This window comes from Morchella importuna, assembly GCF_003444635.1.
Source record: "Morchella importuna strain M04M26 chromosome Unknown Morimp01GS061, whole genome shotgun sequence".
In the NCBI taxonomy this organism is placed as follows: domain Eukaryota; kingdom Fungi; phylum Ascomycota; class Pezizomycetes; order Pezizales; family Morchellaceae; genus Morchella; species Morchella importuna.
The window spans coordinates 115,687-133,013 of record NW_025763458.1 but is presented as its reverse complement, the minus strand read 5'-3'; the positions used below and the strand labels follow the sequence as shown (position 1 = coordinate 133,013).

Below are 17,327 nucleotides of genomic sequence, written 5' to 3'. Positions count from 1 at the left end.
TAGTCGGGAAACTCACTAGAGGCAGATGGACAATGATGGTTTCAGGAAATGAGCCCATCTATACTGACTGTAAATCGTCTTGACAACAGGGAAGAGAGCTAGTAATAGTGATAAGGGTCCAACCCCAGATATTGGTTTGCGGGTAAGCGCAGATATGAGACCCCCGTGAATCAATTTTAGGTGCGCTACTGAAAACCATGAAACAGAACCAGCAGCGGGGAACACTCTCTGTACTCCAATCACGACTAGAGTAAATATGGATGGAGCCCGCCTGGCATGGTTGGTAGTATCATGAACATTTTGGGTGACTAACGACATGCATGATTTTGAATTTAACATGCTTGCTTCACCAAGGAAGATTTGATGCATGGATTACTTTCTGCCCACAGGAATTGAAGGGGCACTTGGCTAATATTTACTTTTCCCAACTCACTGTCACCGGATAAAGATTGACTGAGTTTAAGGGTCACCGAGTGATAATCAGTGAGTGAAATGTGGAGAAAGAGGCTTTCGCCGATGGAACATTTGGGAGGAATAAGACTAGGGTTAATGCACCCCGAACGCCGAAGATTGATCCGGTAGGCTAAACTATTTACTGGGGAACCGTTGACCGCGATATTGGTACGGAGTGGTCTCAGATTTTGAAAAGGGCTGTTGATATGTGTCCTTTGTCAGCTTTCCCAGGAGATCCGTTTGTGAGAGTTTGGCCCCAGGAACAAGATCTGGATCTTGGGTGCCGGATAATTATCCGGGTATTCCCCGTGCTCATGTAGGAGATTAACTGCCGAATAGTTTTCTTACAAATAAACAGGTCTGTATAGGTCATGTCAGGGCACTCAGAGCTTGATAGATAACGATAGCAATGGTGGGGAAAGACAGACGTCTTGCCGGCCGGCCGGCGTGGGATCCTAGAGTAGGTCCTCACCTCTCCCCGAGTGTCAATGGCCCTTTTTATACTTGTTACAAGTGCCCTCTTCTTTTGCATAGGAGGTGGAGCGTGCTTTATGGGTCCTCGCTAGAATTCATGCAGTTGGGATATCAAAGATTCAATGCAGATCATGAATCTGTTTCTGCCGTGCCTTCGATTAGCATGTCTGTGAGAGCTAAAGGTAGTTTGAAAAGTCGGTAAAGTAGGCTTGTCTCTTCAGATGAGCGGGTGCCTTAACGAGCCGCAGGGCATATGTTTCACAGTACGGCGATGGAAGGTTGTAGAAGCTCTAAATGCACTACGGGGAAGCTGTAGAAAGAGCAAAACGTGTCCTCAACCACATTGAGACTAGCGCCATCCCATCTCCCACACTAAACCCAAAACACACGACGCCTTAAGCTAACCCACACTTCAAAGGTGGCCTCTTCTGAACTTTACAAGAACCTCGACCTTCACCTTCAACTCTTCTTGCCGTTTGCTCTTCCTCTTCCATACTCATTCTCTGTCTCACCAATTTCACGCATACATTTCCCTTATTTACAGGTATCAACTGCATTCGTTTTTTGTCTTTAGTACTTGCTAGTCCCATTTAATACAATCAAGATGCGCTTCGACGCTCGTGTCGCCTACGGGCTTATGTCCGTTGCTCTGATGGGTTTTGGGGGTGTTATGGCCGACGACATTGATGATGCTCTCGGTGACGCCGCCTCTGTGGTGAGCTCAGAGGCCGCCGCAGCCATTTCCGCAATCGCAAAGCCTGCATTCACTGTAAGCTCCCTCCCAGCAATTATTGTAAGCTAGCTAGGAGTCAATTCTGACCTTTTAACTTTAAAAATAGCCTACCGTAATTCAGGCGCCTTTCTTTGAGCAATTCACCGAGGGCTGGGAGTCTAGGTGGAAGGTTTCACATGCCAAGAAGGAAAACGACAAGACCGGAGACGAGGAGTGGACCTACGTTGGAAAATGGTCTGTCGAGGAGCCTACCACGCTGAAGGGAATTGAGGGTGATGCAGGTCTTGGTAAGTTATTCTAAGCTCGAAATTAAAGCTAAAGGTTACTAATAATTCTTTACAGTTGTTAAGGACGTTGCTGCTCATCATGCCATCTCTGCAAAGTTCCCTAAGCCCATTGACAACAAGGGGAAGACTTTGGTCGTACAGTACGAAGTCAAGCTTCAAAGTACGTTTATCAACACATCTCTATCCAATTCCCTCTTGTACTGACTTTGTGCGCACTAGATGGTCTGGAATGTGGTGGTGCCTACCTTAAGCTTCTTAAGGAGAACGCAGATCTCCACGCCGAGGAGTTCTCAAACTCTTCGCCTTACGTGATCATGTTCGGTCCCGACAAGTGTGGTGCTACCAACAAAGTCCACTTCATCTTCAAGCACAAGAACCCAAAGACTGGTGAATACGAGGAGAAGCACTTGAAGACCCCACCAATGGCTCGCATTACTAAGCAGTCAACTCTCTACACCTTGATTGTTAACCCCGATCAGACCTTCGATGTTCGCATCGACGGTACCTCTGTTAAGAGCGGAAGTCTTCTTGAAGATTTCTCGCCCTCCGTTAACCCCCCTGAAGAGATCGAGGATCCCAATGATAAGAAGCCCGAGACTTGGGTCGACAAGGCCAAGATGGCGGATCCCGAAGCCAAGAAGCCTGAGGACTGGGACGAAGAGGCCCCATACGAGATTGTTGACGAGGATGCCGAGAAGCCAGAGGATTGGTTGGAGGATGAGCCTGAGTTTATCCCAGACCCAGAATCCGAGAAGCCCGAGGACTGGGATGATGAGGAGGATGGTGATTGGATCCCACCTACCGTTGCAAACCCTAAGTGTGAAGATGCTAGCGGATGTGGCAAATGGTCGAAGCCCATGAAGCCCAACCCAGCGTACAAGGGTAAATGGACCGCTCCTCTTATCGACAACCCAGACTACAAGGGACCATGGGCACCTCGCAAGATCCCTAACCCTGACTACTTCGAGGACAAGACTCCTTCCAATTTTGAACCCATGGGCGCTCTCGGGTTCGAGCTCTGGACCATGACTAAAGATATTCTCTTCGACAACATCTACATTGGTCACTCAGTTGAGGATGCCGAGAAGCTTCAGAAGGAGAGCTTTGACATTAAGAAGAAGATCGAGGCTGAGGAGGATGCTGCATCAGCCCCCAAGGTTCCGGAGCCCCCCAAGCCTCTCGGAGAGACTACTTTCCAGGAGGATCCCGTTACCTTCATCAAGGACAAACTTGAGCTCTTCTTCGCCGTCCTTAGGAGAGACCCCATGGCTGCTATCCAGACTCTTCCAGAGGTGGCTGGTGGTCTGTTGGCCGTTGTTGGTACTGTTTTGGCGATCTTGTTCAGCTTGATCGGCATGGCGAGTTCCCCAGCCAAGGTTCCTGCCGCGAAGCCTGTCGAGGCTAAGAAAGCTGAGACTGGATCAAAGGGCAAGAAGGAAGCTGAGGCGTCGTCTACCGAGAGCGAGAAGCCAAAAGCTACTCGACGGGCGTCAAAGAAGGCCGAATAGACTGTTAATGTACAATAATTTAATTACCCCTTCGGTCGGCTTCTAAGCGTGCAGTGTAGGGTTGGAATTGGGTTTTTTCTTTCTATTTCTTTCTTGTTTTGGGTTGTTACGGCGATGAAATGTGGTGGTGCGCGATGGGGGTTCTTTCTGTTTTCCGGATTTTATCATAGCATTTTTCTTTCTGGTTTTTCTTGTCTTTCCAGTTGAGACCCGTTCGCTCTCAGCTTGTAGCTTTAGGTTCGTGAGCATTCAAAAGTTATGAAAGTACACTTCCAACAATTGTATAAATGTCCCAAGGTGATGTGTGCAGATGTGTCTGACTGTAGAGATGCTATATCTCTCTTGTTGGTGAGTATATACTCCGGCCAAACTTCAGTATGTGGTAGTAGAGGTGTAATAGACGTCTTGGGGGGTCGTTCAAGCTCGACTCTCATACTCTAGCCCTGCAACAAAAAGTGTCTTGTATGAACTGGGTATTCTCAAAGCTCTAAATCAGATTATGGACCGGATTCGGTTACTACATGTAGGTACTTTCTCTGACTAGCTGCTGGCTCTATTATTGGGAGGAAATTTGTTAAGGCCAAATCAAATTCAGCAAAACTACACTTGTTTCTGAGAGACTAGACGTAAGCAAGGCTATCCCAGCACCATATACGCCACGTGCACGATGAACTCTTGAAAATAGAGGAGGTGGATATAGGCAGTTGTAGTGATGGGCATATTGTTTTCTGCGGACTTGCTACTTGTTCTTATTACTGTGTCAAGACAACGAGTTTAATTAGTTGCCTGATAAATACGTGTTCTTTGTCCACTATAAAAGCTAGGGGCTTATTCCCTCTACTCTTGTAATAATCAATATAGTACAATAGGGTTCTCTTCACTCTCTTCTAAACTGCGCCCTGGATAACAGTGCAACCTTCTGCATAACCTACACGTGTGTATGTGTGTGTGTTCTATTAATTAGGGCTGTCTTGACCCACCCGTAAGTCATCCTATCCATTAAAGTATAAGAGTAGGTCTAACCATGGAGTATGCTATTCATCGAGTGGCTGCTATATTATATCCACTCAAATTTTCATTAGAAATATCGCCATACAGAATGTCACATACCAGACGCCTTTGTGCATTATTTGTCTTACTACTTGGTGCACCATAAAGCTGGTTTATATGAGAAATAAACTGCCACGGCAGGCCTGGCGATGTGCAAGACTTAAGAGCTCCACGCAACAGCTGTGTCTTCTACCGTTGACACGGTAATAAGGTCTATCGTAGACATGCATGCGGTTAAGGAAGTATTGCTGAAGTAGTATAATCATTTCTTGATATCGATCACGGCTGCTGATATATACTTTATGCAGCTATATATAAACTACATGTAATCAACTAAGACTCTGCACTTTTATATTCGATGAGTCTCGATGTGTATGCTACGTCAATACCAAGGGAATCTGAGACAAACACGTGATACTATAATTTCCTGCATAATTAATCATTGCCGCCTATTATTAAACCTACACACATTAACCCACCAATTCCTAACCTACCATCATCCCTCAAGTAAGCTTACTCCTATCATACTGATCCGCATCTACACCACATACCAGTTAGCACCCCTTACCCCCCTCCCCCTCTCACCCCAGGAGCAGAACAAAACTCACCCGGATGCACTATCGGCTCCACCAGCCCCCTCCTCAACTCCCTCTTCCTCGCACTCTCCACCCCCCACCTCTCATCGCGCTCCTTCATCAGCTCATCCAAGTGTGCCGAACCCTCCGTCGTCGCCATCATGAGCTTCGGCTCCCCCATCGGTAGCCTGTCCCCCCGGTCCACCTGCCACAGATGGTACGTCTTTCCGTACAGCTTTATCGTACTCTCCATCTCCTTCGTCTCGGCCTTCTCCCACAGCGCCAGCGGCACGCCATTGGGGCAGGGCATGATCAGCTGCCCGGACTTGACCTCAAATACGTGCGAGTGCCACAGCGCGCGCTCGGCCGCCGGCAGCGTCTCGTACAGCGGCGGCGTGATCATGTATTCGATCCCGACCAGCCGCGCGTTGGGCTCGTTTGAGTCGTAGAGGAGGCATTGGCGCACATCTGTTTGTGTGTTAGTGTTGTGTGTCATGGGTTCTCACTCGCAGGGAGGGGATAGGGACCGGAGGAGATGTGGGAGCAGTAGTGGTTAGTCTCAATTTTGCGCGAGGGGTCGTCGGCGTAGATGTGGAATGCGTTGAGGTGGGCGCAGATGTTCTTGACGGGTGCGAAGTCTTGGGTTATGCTGGCGGCCGTCTCGAGGATGGAGTCGCCGATGGGGATGGGCCCGCCGGGGACTTTGGGGTCGGTTTCGTGTTTGGCGCAGCTGGTCATTTTGTGTTGGGTATGTTGGTGAGTGTTATATCTTGGAGTGTGGGAGAGTATCGAGGTTTCTGGGAGTAGTTGGTTAGCTGGTGCTGTGGGGCGAGGGTCTTGATATAGGTTGTGAATAACTGACGTCATACTGATGGAAGGGGTGATGATTGCGGGCCCTGGTTTTTAGTTCACGTAGATCAGATTCGTAGACGAATGCGCATCAGTGGAGTGATAGTGTAGGTACACGGCAGCCTGTAATTTATTTAATAAGAAAAAAAAAATACTACAGAAAACTTTTCCGCAAAAAGAGAAAAAACATTATAGACCCAACCCAATAGTTATCTACAACACAAAAAAAGGAATGGAAAAAAAGATAAAAACGTGAAAGAAAAATCATTACCACCAACCCCCTCCATCTACTACTACTCCTTCGCAATAATCATAGCCTCTCTCGCCGGTACCCTCCTCATCTTCCCCTTCTTGCTATGCCTCCTCTCGTTCTCCTCCCTCCGCTTGATGCTCGCCTCCTCCACTTTCTTGATCTCGCCCGCCTTCTTGATTGTTTTCGGCACATGCCTGTGTCTGGCGATTCTTCGAATCTCAGGCATGTGCTTGTAGCGCTCCTTGAGGGCCGCGTCATACTCGAGCTTGACACGCTCCTTTGCAGAGCGCACATGCGAGCGTGCGGAGGCCTCGGCGCGCCAGAGACGGATGTTGCCGTCGTCGCTGCCCGACAGGATGTAGCGCGTGTCGGTGGTGAAGGCGACGGAGAAAACGCGCTGCATGCGCTTGGTGTGGTAGATGTCTCTGTCAATGATCGTCAGTATACCACCCGTAAACCACATAGAAAAAACCACCACCACAACAGCCAGATGTGTGCATGCATACCTCGAGTGCCCCTCCCGGGTCTTGAAGATCCTAATCGTCCTATCATAACTCCCCGTCACCAGCTCCTCCCCTGTCGGCGAATAGTCCACATCCATGACGGCCGCCACATGGTCCTTGAGAATATTCAGCGCGCGGCCCAGCTTGCGCATATCCCACACATAGGCGTTATGGTCCTCGCTGCCCGTGGCCAGATTAAACGGCTCCATGGGGTTCCAGCAGATCGCGTTCGTGCGCAGCGCCGTGACAACCTTGGCCACGGGGCTCTGCGTGCGCAGGTCGTAGAAGATGAGCGTGCGGTCGGTCCCCGCGGAGGCGAGCACGCTCGTCTCGCTCTGGTTGAACTTGACGGTGTTGATGGTGTCGACGCCCCAGTTCATGCTCGAGACGGGTTTTGAGCGCGTCGCGTCCCAGATCTCGATCGTGCTGCCGGCCGTTGCGAACGTGGACTCTGTGCGGTGGTGGGTGACGCCGTTGAAGGCGCCTGCGCCGAGGTATGTTGCTACGGGGACATTGCCGGCGTCTGTGGCGTAGGGGTCCCATAGCTTTACGGTGCGGTCGCTGGCGCAGGAGAGCAGGCGCTGGCTCTCGCCGGCGAGGTTGGTGAAGCAAAGACCCTTCACGATGCCGTCGTGGGCCTTGACGCTGCGCAGCTGGGAGCGGTCAGCAAGGTCCCAGATCTTGACCTCGCCGTCGCCAGAGCCGGAGGCAACGCGGGAGAGGGAGCGCGGGTCCTTGGCGAGGGCGTAGACACCGTCGATGTGGCCGTCGCCGAGCTGGGCGAGGAAGGGGGCGGCGAACATGCGCTCGAGCTTGGTGGCATTGAGGGCGCGGGTGTATTCGCGGGCCTTCTCGAAGGGGTGAAGCTCGGGGTTGAGGTTGCGGGGTTGGACGGTGGAGGTGCTGCCGGGGGGGGCGTAGGTGGCGGCGGAGCGGGAGAGGGCTTTGACTTTCTATGGAGGGTTAGTGGGGGTGTATCTATGGTGGGGGAGAGAGAGTTGGGGAGAGGTATGACAGACCATGATTGTAGAGGGGACCGTAAAGGTCAAGATGAGGTTTCTAGAGCTGTGTAATTGATATTGTAGAGTGCGTGGTGGAGGTGCGGAGATGTGTGGAGTTGCGGGGTTGGTTGTGAAGTTGTGCTGTTGAGATAGTTGCGGTTTGGTGTTTGTGGAAAAAAGATGTTGTGGGTTAGGGTTGCCTGGCTGGCTGAGACATTGCGCTAGCAACGCCGCCGCGCGGGAAATGATCGTTCTTGCGGGATATGGCAAAGGACGCGGCAATGGCCATACGGCCTGTTTGGTACTTTAGATAAAGGCCCGGTTCAAGTGAAGATAAGACAGTGCTCATGCTCGGACAGACAGCCGACAGTAATAATTGAGATGTAGCAATAAGATAGATGGTTTATATATGACAGGTTCAAAGGGTCTTTTACGAAGGAGGATGAAAGCCTGTGCATTTATATAGTCAAAGGTGATACGTCTAGTTAAATTAGACTGTGGATGCTGTCACCAAGGCCACATTACATGAGAGGCATTCTTTTCAATTGGTCTGACTATAGCTAAGATTTTATCAGAAACACATATTTCCTGTAGAGTAATTATCATTGTTAGTTCCGGTCACCGAGAGTATATAGAAAGCCCAGACTAAAAATCAATTGCAATCCCACTTTTATTATTTACATTACCCCTCCCCTTCCCCCTCCCCTCCCTTCTCTACGGCTTAAACAACCCCTCCAAATCCGCCACAACCCCCTCCAAATCCGCATACTCAACCAACATCATACGGCCCCTCGGCACGATCCCAAACTCGCCAAACGCACGCTTACTATCCGCCGCGCCCTCATCCGCCTCCTTCACATACGCATAGCCCCCCGCCGCCTTCGCCTTCCTCATGATCGTCTCGTCCTCCGGGTGGAAGTAGAAAACCTCCCCGCCCTTCTTCCCGCCCTTCTTGCCCGTCTTGCCCTTCTTGGCGGCCCGGGGAGCGTCGTCGTCAAGCTTGGACGCAACCTCCGTGTATGTCTTGCTGATGATCAGGAAGTGGCTGAAGCGGTAGGGCTCGCCGTCGTCGATGGCCCAGGTGATCTCCTCGAGAAGCATCTTGTACATGGGCGGCACGATCTCGGTGGGGACGTTGATGAGGCGCTCGGTGAGGATCAGGCCTGTGTGAGTGGAGGCCGTGGGGGAGAGGAGGGTCTGTAGTTGTGTCTTGAGGTCGGCGGGCGCGCGGGAGATGAGGTAGTCGCGGAGCTGCTGGATCACCGGTTTGTCCTGCTGGGTGTTAGCCTTGCGGTGGGAGGAGAGGAGGTGGGGGGACAAGCGGAGGGGAAACGGACATGGTGTTCCTGCATATTCAGCACAGTGAGGAACGCATAGGGGTCACTCTCGTTCCCGTCGACCTTTACGGTGGTGCCGAGCAGCGGCTGCGACAGGATCAGGTCCGTGAGTGCGGAGATGTCAAAGAGGGTGTTGTCGGCGTCGAGGAGCTGGCGCAGCAGCGTCTTGAGCCCGTGGAAGTCGTGCGCGGGCTGCGGGTCGAACATCTCGAAGTCGACATTGACAATGTCGAGGGACTCGGTGTCCGAGTCCGAGTCGGCCATGGGGGTGTCTTCGGAGATTGGTTGGAGATCTTTTCGTTTTGGCATTGTGGGCGGTGGTGGTGGTGGGAGTGAAGGTGTGGTGGTGGGAGAGGGAGAGGGTTGTTGGTGGGGGAGATATTCGGAGTGGGTGAGCTCTGGTGATGCCGGAAATATTTTTATATTTTGAGACATCAAAGCTGGTCCTGGTGGGCGCCGGGTAACGTGGGGCAACATGTGCGAAAATACATGTCAGGGTAACACGCAACATCAGAGCAGTGTGAAATCGTTATTTTCAAATACCTCAAAATCACGATATCACCAATTGCACAGCACCCGCCGCACCAACACACCTCCCACGCCCTCCACACACCCACCATGCTCCTGCGCACCCTCCAGCGCACCCTGCGGCCACTGACCGCCCTCCCCACCACCACCACCGCTCCCTCCCTCCTCCGGGGCCTCACTACCACCCCCCACCTCCACAACCTCACCACCACCCCCATCTCCCCCATCACTCCCCCCACCCCACCAATCCCGCAGCAACCCAGCATCCCCCACCAAACCGGCACCCTCAACATCACCACCCCCACCGCCCCCACCACCCCGCACCCCTCCCTCGCCCTCCTCACAGCGCTCAAGTCCCAGCCCGCGCAATACATCACGATCCACATCCACAAGTTCCCCTTCCTCGTGACGGTCGGGGACCTCGTGCGGCTGCCGTTCCGGCTCAAAGACGCGGCCGTGGGCGACTCGCTGCGCATCACGCATGCAAGCGTGCTGGGGTCGCGCGATTACACGCTCAAGGGGTCGCCGTGGATCGATCCGGCGCTGTTCACGTGCCGCGCGAGGGTGGTCGAGGAGACGAGTGAGCCCATGAGGGTCAAGGAGAAGACGAAGCGCAGGAATAGGCGTATTAAGAAGGTGAAGAGTAAGCATCGCTATACGGTGCTGAGGATTAGTGAGTTGGTTGTGAAGGATGCGCCGGTGATGGCGGCGGCGGCGGCGGGGGAGGTGTAGACCGGGGCGAATTGGGGGAAATTTGAAGGATGGGATTGGGGGTGGGGAGGATGGAGGATGGAGGATGGGGATGGGATGGGGATGGAGTAAAGGTTTGGGATAAGGTTACGGATAGAGGGAGGAAACCGGTATTACTGCTCACGGGAATGTAAAAATTGTAAATATACATTGTGGGCGGGTTTAAAAAATTATACAAGCATTAACAAACAATATACTATCAGTATTAGATTCCAGGACAGCTTGAGTGACTATTCTCAAACTGGTGATCATCTAGAAAAAATAACACAGTTTATTAAGACTGCCGAACACAGTACTTGAATTTATTTAATTAGCCAAAACATAACAATTAAACGTATGAGTGCACGTAGTTGGTTGACCCAAATCCGAGTTCCTACCGGGACCCAAATGCGGCCAGAGCCAATGATTACCACGGCAGGAAAAAAGGAACTTTCGGGCACGTTATCGACCTGCAGTGAAGTGAGTGAGATACGATGATCAACGCAGTGCGTCACCGCGATAAGATTAGATAGTAGCACTCACTCCCTCACTCGGTCAGCCAGCCAACCAACCAACTCACCTCACATCCTACAAGTACATACCTCTAAAACACACAACTACATACCACACAACTACAATTACATACATACAAACACTCAATATATCAAAAGGGGAATATTCAAACAAAAAAAAGAACCAACCAACCAACCACTGTACAACGAATCGAAAGCTAAAAGGGGATAGATATAGTTACAAAAAAAGCAAAAAAAGCAAAAAGAAACACAACCCATCACTCGCCCCATCCTCCTCCCCTCCCCCGAGCCCTACCTACCTACACCTTCACCACCGGCGTCCCCGCCGCGCCCTTCATCGTCTCCGCCTCCTTCTGCGCCCTCTTATACTGCCCAGGACTGACAAAGTTGATCTTGGCCTGCTTCCACATGCCCCTCCTCGCCTTCCTTGCCCGCCATTCCGCAAGCCTATACACCTCCTCGAGCTTCCCAAACTCGGCGCCCGTTTTCGCCTCATACCTATTCCCACCCGCACCACTCATCAGCACACACACCCCGAACCACCCCCACCACCACCACCACCTCCTCCTCCTCCAAAACAGGACAGAGAAAGAAAGAGAGAACACTTACACCGTCGCCATCCCCGCCTCCAACATCTCCAGCCCCACATCCCTCCTCCTAAACCCCCTCCACACCTTCACGCTCGCCACCACCCTCTCATACTGGTCACGCCGGTACACATACACGCGCACATTCCTTCCCAGCAGATACTCCCGCAGCCACGCCAGCGCCTTATCCGCATACGGCTGCGCCGCGCGTCCAAAATGCGCGCCCTCTGGCGCATCCACGCCTGCAATCCTCACATGCAACTATCCTCCCACACGCCCATGTCAGCCTTTCCCTCTACCCCCCAGCTAGCTCCCCCAAACTCGCAGAGTAAGTGTAAGTAGAGCAGACATACCGTATCCCTCACGGCCCCCCTCCCCCCGGTCCCGCCACGGGGACCTCCCTTCCAGGGAGCCACCCCCAGCCGAGGCATCGTCCGCCAGGCGTGTGGTAGAGGCGGAAGCCGTCGCCGTCGCCGACGGAGGTGACGCGGCCGTAGATGCTGCGGCGGCGGAAGAAGCTGGGGTAGATGCTTGCGGCATCGGGGATGCGGCGCAGGTGGTTTCGGTAGAGGTAGGCGGCGCCCAGTGCGGCGGTGGTGAGCGTGAGCGTGGGCAGGATGAGCGCTTTGTTATCGTCCCAGAGTGTGCGGAGGGGGGTGCTTTGTGGGGGCGGAGGGGAGGGCGAGGTGCTCCAGGGCGGCCATTGCATGATGGGTGGAGGGATGGGTGGGTGAGGTGGGATGAGGGGGATCTACAGGTGGGGTGGTGGGTGGTGGGTGGTGGGTGGTGGGTGGTGGGTGTGGGGCGCGGGGTTCGAGATTCAGATTCAGATTCAGATTCAGATGTGAGATTCGAGATCGATCTGTGAAATGGGCTCACTCACTCACTCACTCACTCGCTGTCAGGTACACACAGGGAGCTGACCGGGCTGATGGGTGACAGAGTGACAGACAGACAGCTGTGGTTGCGCCAAGGGCTCACTCACTCGGCTAGTTCCGTCTGTGTCGGGCATGATCGGCGTCGTTGTCCCCGCACACTCTGCTCTGTCTGCCCGGTGAGAGTGAGTGAGTGGCGAGATGCGAGATGCGAGCTGTGGCTGTCTCGACTCCACGGACCACACGATGCATCCCCCCCCCACACCCGGGATTGGTATCCGTTCTAGCACTCGCTACTTTACTAGCACCCATTCTCTGGCACCCTCTCCTCTACAGGAGGGAAGGGGTGCTGGGTAAATAGGATAGGATAGAATGGATGTGCAAAAAAGCAGATTCCCGAGTCCCGAGAGATACAGCCATTATCTAAGAGGCTTTTTCCCCGCACTTTTACTTGCACAGTGCACACATCCCACTTCCGTTGAGTTGCGTTTTTTCCTTCCAGCATGAAGCACACTTTTACTTTTAGCTACTCACAGCACTTCGATAGGAGAAACACCTCCACGGCAAAAAAAAGACTGCAGCAGCAGCAAACAAGCAGCAGGAAAAAAAAATTTGCAGGAAAAAAAACGAACAAAAACCCAGCTCCGGCAGCTGTTCTGTTATTTGTATATTTATAAGTAAAATAAAAATAAAAAACGGTTTAGTTGTTCCCCAGTCCAGTCAGTCCCAGTCCAGTCAAGTCAATCCCCGCTCCATCCATGAAAGTCGTAATAAAAAAAAAGCACAAAAAAAATACCAGATACATCTTTTTCTATCCTCATCAAAGAGGGTAAAAAAGAGTGGTAGTCCAGAAACAAGAAACAAAAAACAAAAAACAAAAAAACGCCATGAGCCCCATAAAGTTCCATTAAACGAGAGCCTGTCGAACAAAAACAGTGCAAAAAGAAAAAAGGGTTATAAAAAGACAAGAAACGAAGATGAAAAATACAAGCCCAGCAATCCACGCAAGTAGTGATGGATCCAGACGAATCAGATCAGATCAGGTTTTTTGTTTTTGTTTTTGCTTAAGCAAACCTTCTCTGGATCTCAGCATCAAGCTGGGGAGTGATCTCGTCGCTGGTCTTGCCGCGGACGGTCCACAACACACCGGCCTTGTCGTAGTGCTCGAGAAGGGGTTCTGTGGCCTCTGCGTATGCCTTTAGACGCTTGGCAAATGTCTCCTAAAGGGGGGGAATGTCAGTAACTGTAACACATTTGGTAAAAAATAGATACGTGAGGAGAAACATACAGGCTGGTCATCAGAACGGCGGGTCAAGGGCTCGCCAGTGATGTCGTCGACACCCGGGTTCATGGGCTTATTCCATGTGGTGTTGTAGACTCTCCCAGAAGGCTCGTGCTAGAGAAAAAAAAACCGTCAGCACAACCCTTCACCACCTCAATCCTCAGCACGGGATCAAATAAGACAAAAAAAAAACATACCACAAGCCTCCCAGCAATCCTCTCCAAAATCACATCATGGGGCACATCCAGATTCACCACCTAAAGCCAACCCCCATCGTTAGCCATGACTCATCCCCCAATATACCGGAGAGAGGGAGAGAAAAAAAGAAGAGGCCACAAACCAAGTTCATCTGAACCTCCTCATCCAGCGACTTTGCCTGACTCTGCGTCCTGGGGAATCCGTCCAGCAGGAAGCTTGCTGAAGGACAATCAGAAGCCGCCGGAGCACTAGGTTTACTAATGACCGATAACGGGCCAGTCAGACACAGACCGGAGGCCATGTTACCACGAGTCTCCACCCAACCGCGCTTCGACAGCTCGCCGACAATCAGCTTGACCATGATGGAGTCGTGCACGAGGCCGCCCGACTTCATGATGCTTTCGGCTTGCACACCTACCAACACAGATAGCCTGATTAGTTTTTGTTTGTCCCCCCCCCCCCTTGACTTTCTGGGTATATGGATAACCCGGATCATGAAAAAGAAAAAAACGAGAAAATAAAAAGAGAAATTAGTAATTACCAAGTGGGGTTTTTGCCCTGACATTCTGTCGCAGCAGGTCGCCGGATGAGATTGACGATAGCTTGAAGTGGTCCAGCAGACGTCCCGACTGGGTACCCTTTCCGCACCCGGGTGGGCCAACGAGAATTACTCTGGCAGCTTTTCTGAGCTTTCCAAGGGCCATTTGTATTTTTTGAGTGTTTGGTCGGGATTAAAAAAAATAAAAAGAAGTTGTTGGACTACGACGTCACTTGGTTTTTTTAGTATTGCGATACGGATACTCGTACAGGAACGAGGGACGGAACGTGAGTGAGTGGTTTGGCGGTGGGTGGTGCGAGAGTAATGCGAAGAGAGGGGAGAGAGAGAGGAATTGAGTGACTGGATAAGCTTTATGGCAGAGCAAGATGGCAACGGGCTGGTAATGGGGGCAGATACGATCTCGCAGCCGGGACGGGGGGGAATTTAAGCAATTGGAAATCTAGATAGGGTAATATCTCTTGGTAGATAGCATCTAGGTGGAAATGTATGTATCTCTCTCTGGCTAGGTAGACGTCGTCGTCGTAGGTAAGCAGGGGGTGGGGGATTGTGGTGGTGGTGGCCCTGGTGGGCAGGGAGGGAGGGAGTTCATGTTGCTAGATATGGTTTGGCATGCAAGCCCAGATGGATTCAACAACAAGGAACTGGACCCACACCCACCCAGCAGTACCACATCCACATTGTTCCACACCCACCATGTCCGGCGATCTCGAAGGAGGCGGAGAAGTTCCAAGCGGGTAGCGAACTGGTTAGATCAGCGGTTTTTGCTGGGAATGGGCCCACTGCGGGGTGGTCTGTGCACCTCGGTTATATATTGGGAAAAAACTGTTGAGTGCAGGAAGAAGAAGCGGGCGGCGTGCGCGCGGTCTTGACTCGGACCTTTCTTTTACTACTTCTTACCCACCCCTAAACCATCCATCCCCTCCCCTCCCCCCATCCCCCCTCCTCCCTCTTCCGTTCCCAGCCTTCTAGTACAACGTTTTCGTCCCGCACTTGCAGCCTACAACTCAACTGTCTCAACAGGAGAATTTTTTTTTGTAGCTTCTTCTACTTCTAGAACCCAACTGCCGAGCAAAAAAAAGGGGAGAGAGAGAGAAAAGAGAGAGAGAGGCTTGCAAGAAGAATGCCTGTAACTAAGAGTGCAAGGTCGAGACGACGACGACGACGCCAAACAACAACCACGACGTCGACGTCGACGAACCCACGATGACCAATATGTTACAATAACCCTGTTAGCAACCACAACTACCACAACCCACAACCACGAACCCAAGCTAGGACGATGCTGCACAACGCCCCCCCAATGATACCGCGTGATTTGATTGCGTTACATCACCATCATCATCGACGGTGCTACTCGGGAAAACTCCGATTCGTTTCGTGCGTTCGGGTGTTTGGAGCTATCTGTAATTCCGACCAGAGTGTCGGGCTTAGAAAGTCAGCTCCAAATACCGCCCCTCCTCCCCCCGCCAAACTCCACTCGGGTCCTGCAGGCATGCTGCACAGACTACTAGCTTCCCTCTCCTTCTCTTCCTCCTTCTCACCTTACCTCAACCCCCCTCCAAGAAAGTATTACAAGGTAGATGGATGGAGATCCAAATAAACCTTCCACTAGCTCGGGCTTTGACATCTCTCGGCGTTGATGTGAGTTGGCAAGCTGGTTTCTCGCCTAAGAGGATCGATAGGTCCGAGTCTGCGCCCTAGCACTACCATTGGGTGATCTTGCGAATGCAGAACATCGGTCTCATCGGGCATCACCGCACGCGCCGGCCAATAGTCCGCGTTGTAGAAAGCATTAGTAGCAGATTTATTTTGTTCTCGACGGCACACACTTGCGTTCCTTTTCTTTTTGTTAAAAAGCTTGCCCCGTCGCACAGCCACAGGGCGGGATCGCTGCGATCTTGACCAGTAATATGAGCATATTTGTTACTCCAGTAGCGCTGGAGTACCTCTTGGTACTTGCAGGAACATGGTAATTTGTACATGAACGTCAGCCAACGACCAGATCGCATTATCGGGTTTTACAGTAATGGAGGAGGAGCGCAATGTTCCAGCATCATGTATGTTTACCCATTTACCCTCCCAAATATACACGTAGGTAGTGTTGTGCGCCCGAGGAATGTGCACTTTTTTTTATTACTACATACGTAGAGATGGTGTAGTGTACCCAGTAATGAGGATCACGCTGGATCAGAGTAATATGTGCTGCTCTAATATGTAAGAAGCTCCCACTGCATTATCGTCGACGAGACTAGCTGAACTGCAACAAAACATCGGCCGAGAGCTCGAGAAAAGAAACCGACGACTGTGTAAGATCTAGCAATAGAAATATGTAGTCAGGGGAGCTTATCGAGAAGCTCTAATATGAGAATAAAAACCCGTTCAAATGAAGATGCAGAACGAGATAAGGAGCGTCCAATTCCATCAATTGCAAGCACCGGAAGGAGCGCTTCTCGATATTGGTATGGAGCCAGAGTATATACATGTAGTTACATCTGCCTTCCTTTCTAGACATTGTGAACTCATCATTGACTCCGGGTCTGCAAGTACCCAATGATATTAGACTATGCAGTGGCATAAGACGAGCTAGACATGTAACTAAAGAGGGGACAGCATATGGAGTTACATACGTTCCGGCCGAAAAGCGGTGACCGGAACACAAAAGACCCAGAACCGGCCGGGCCTTATTCGTGAGAATATATCATCTGTCGGCACTATTTGCGGGGAAAACCCCGTGATTCATGTATGTACGCCTCGTACGTGTGTACAATCAGAATTGGAGAGCGAGCCTAGACCGCTATGCATTGAAGGTTTCAAAGGACCGAGTCTTACATGATAGTTTTTCTTTGTTTTTTTTTGGTTCGCCATTTTGGCTTTAATTTTTTGTGGGGTACGTGCATGCATGGGAGAGGAGGAGTAGGTACATGTAGGAAGAGGAGGAGAAGTCTGTGAAATGTGACTTATCGGGTAACATGTGAAGTGACCATGATAATACAGGATACCGTGTCATGAGCAA

At 51.4% G+C, this 17,327-nt stretch overlaps 7 protein-coding genes across 7 annotated transcripts; 2 read left to right on the top strand and 5 right to left on the bottom strand.

The window, feature by feature from the left end:
- Positions 1-1,531: 1,531 nt before the first annotated feature.
- LAJ45_11256 (uncharacterized protein) lies at positions 1,532-3,455 on the top strand (the record flags this gene model as incomplete). The annotated part of the gene is made up of 4 exons (XM_046120766.1): positions 1,532-1,696; positions 1,767-1,947; positions 2,003-2,107; positions 2,167-3,455. The coding sequence occupies 4 exons, from the start codon at positions 1,532-1,534 to the stop codon at positions 3,453-3,455; spliced, it is 1,740 nt and encodes a 579-aa protein (XP_045966059.1).
- Positions 3,456-5,008: 1,553 nt separating this feature from the next.
- LAJ45_11255 (uncharacterized protein) lies at positions 5,009-5,818 on the bottom strand (the record flags this gene model as incomplete). Its single annotated transcript, XM_046120765.1, has 3 exons — positions 5,009-5,043; positions 5,114-5,548; positions 5,608-5,818. 3 exons carry the CDS (start codon positions 5,816-5,818, stop codon positions 5,009-5,011), a joined length of 681 nt encoding a protein of 226 aa, XP_045966058.1.
- A 404-nt stretch (positions 5,819-6,222) lies between these two features.
- Positions 6,223-7,707, bottom strand: LAJ45_11254 (uncharacterized protein; the record flags this gene model as incomplete). Its single annotated transcript, XM_046120764.1, has 3 exons — positions 6,223-6,607; positions 6,689-7,638; positions 7,705-7,707. The coding sequence occupies 3 exons, from the start codon at positions 7,705-7,707 to the stop codon at positions 6,223-6,225; spliced, it is 1,338 nt and encodes a 445-aa protein (XP_045966057.1).
- Positions 7,708-8,400: 693 nt separating this feature from the next.
- On the bottom strand, positions 8,401-9,332 carry LAJ45_11253 (uncharacterized protein; the record flags this gene model as incomplete). The annotated part of the gene is made up of 2 exons (XM_046120763.1): positions 8,401-8,958; positions 9,024-9,332. 2 exons carry the CDS (start codon positions 9,330-9,332, stop codon positions 8,401-8,403), a joined length of 867 nt encoding a protein of 288 aa, XP_045966056.1.
- Positions 9,333-9,641: 309 nt separating this feature from the next.
- On the top strand, positions 9,642-10,283 carry LAJ45_11252 (uncharacterized protein; the record flags this gene model as incomplete). Its single annotated transcript, XM_046120762.1, has 1 exon — positions 9,642-10,283. One exon carries the CDS (start codon positions 9,642-9,644, stop codon positions 10,281-10,283), a length of 642 nt encoding a protein of 213 aa, XP_045966055.1.
- An 829-nt stretch (positions 10,284-11,112) lies between these two features.
- On the bottom strand, positions 11,113-12,109 carry LAJ45_11251 (uncharacterized protein; the record flags this gene model as incomplete). The annotated part of the gene is made up of 3 exons (XM_046120761.1): positions 11,113-11,311; positions 11,423-11,661; positions 11,798-12,109. 3 exons carry the CDS (start codon positions 12,107-12,109, stop codon positions 11,113-11,115), a joined length of 750 nt encoding a protein of 249 aa, XP_045966054.1.
- Positions 12,110-13,339: 1,230 nt separating this feature from the next.
- Positions 13,340-14,459, bottom strand: LAJ45_11250 (uncharacterized protein; the record flags this gene model as incomplete). The annotated part of the gene is made up of 6 exons (XM_046120760.1): positions 13,340-13,495; positions 13,564-13,671; positions 13,755-13,814; positions 13,898-13,974; positions 14,047-14,169; positions 14,297-14,459. 6 exons carry the CDS (start codon positions 14,457-14,459, stop codon positions 13,340-13,342), a joined length of 687 nt encoding a protein of 228 aa, XP_045966053.1.
- Between the last annotated feature and the right edge of the window lie 2,868 nt (positions 14,460-17,327).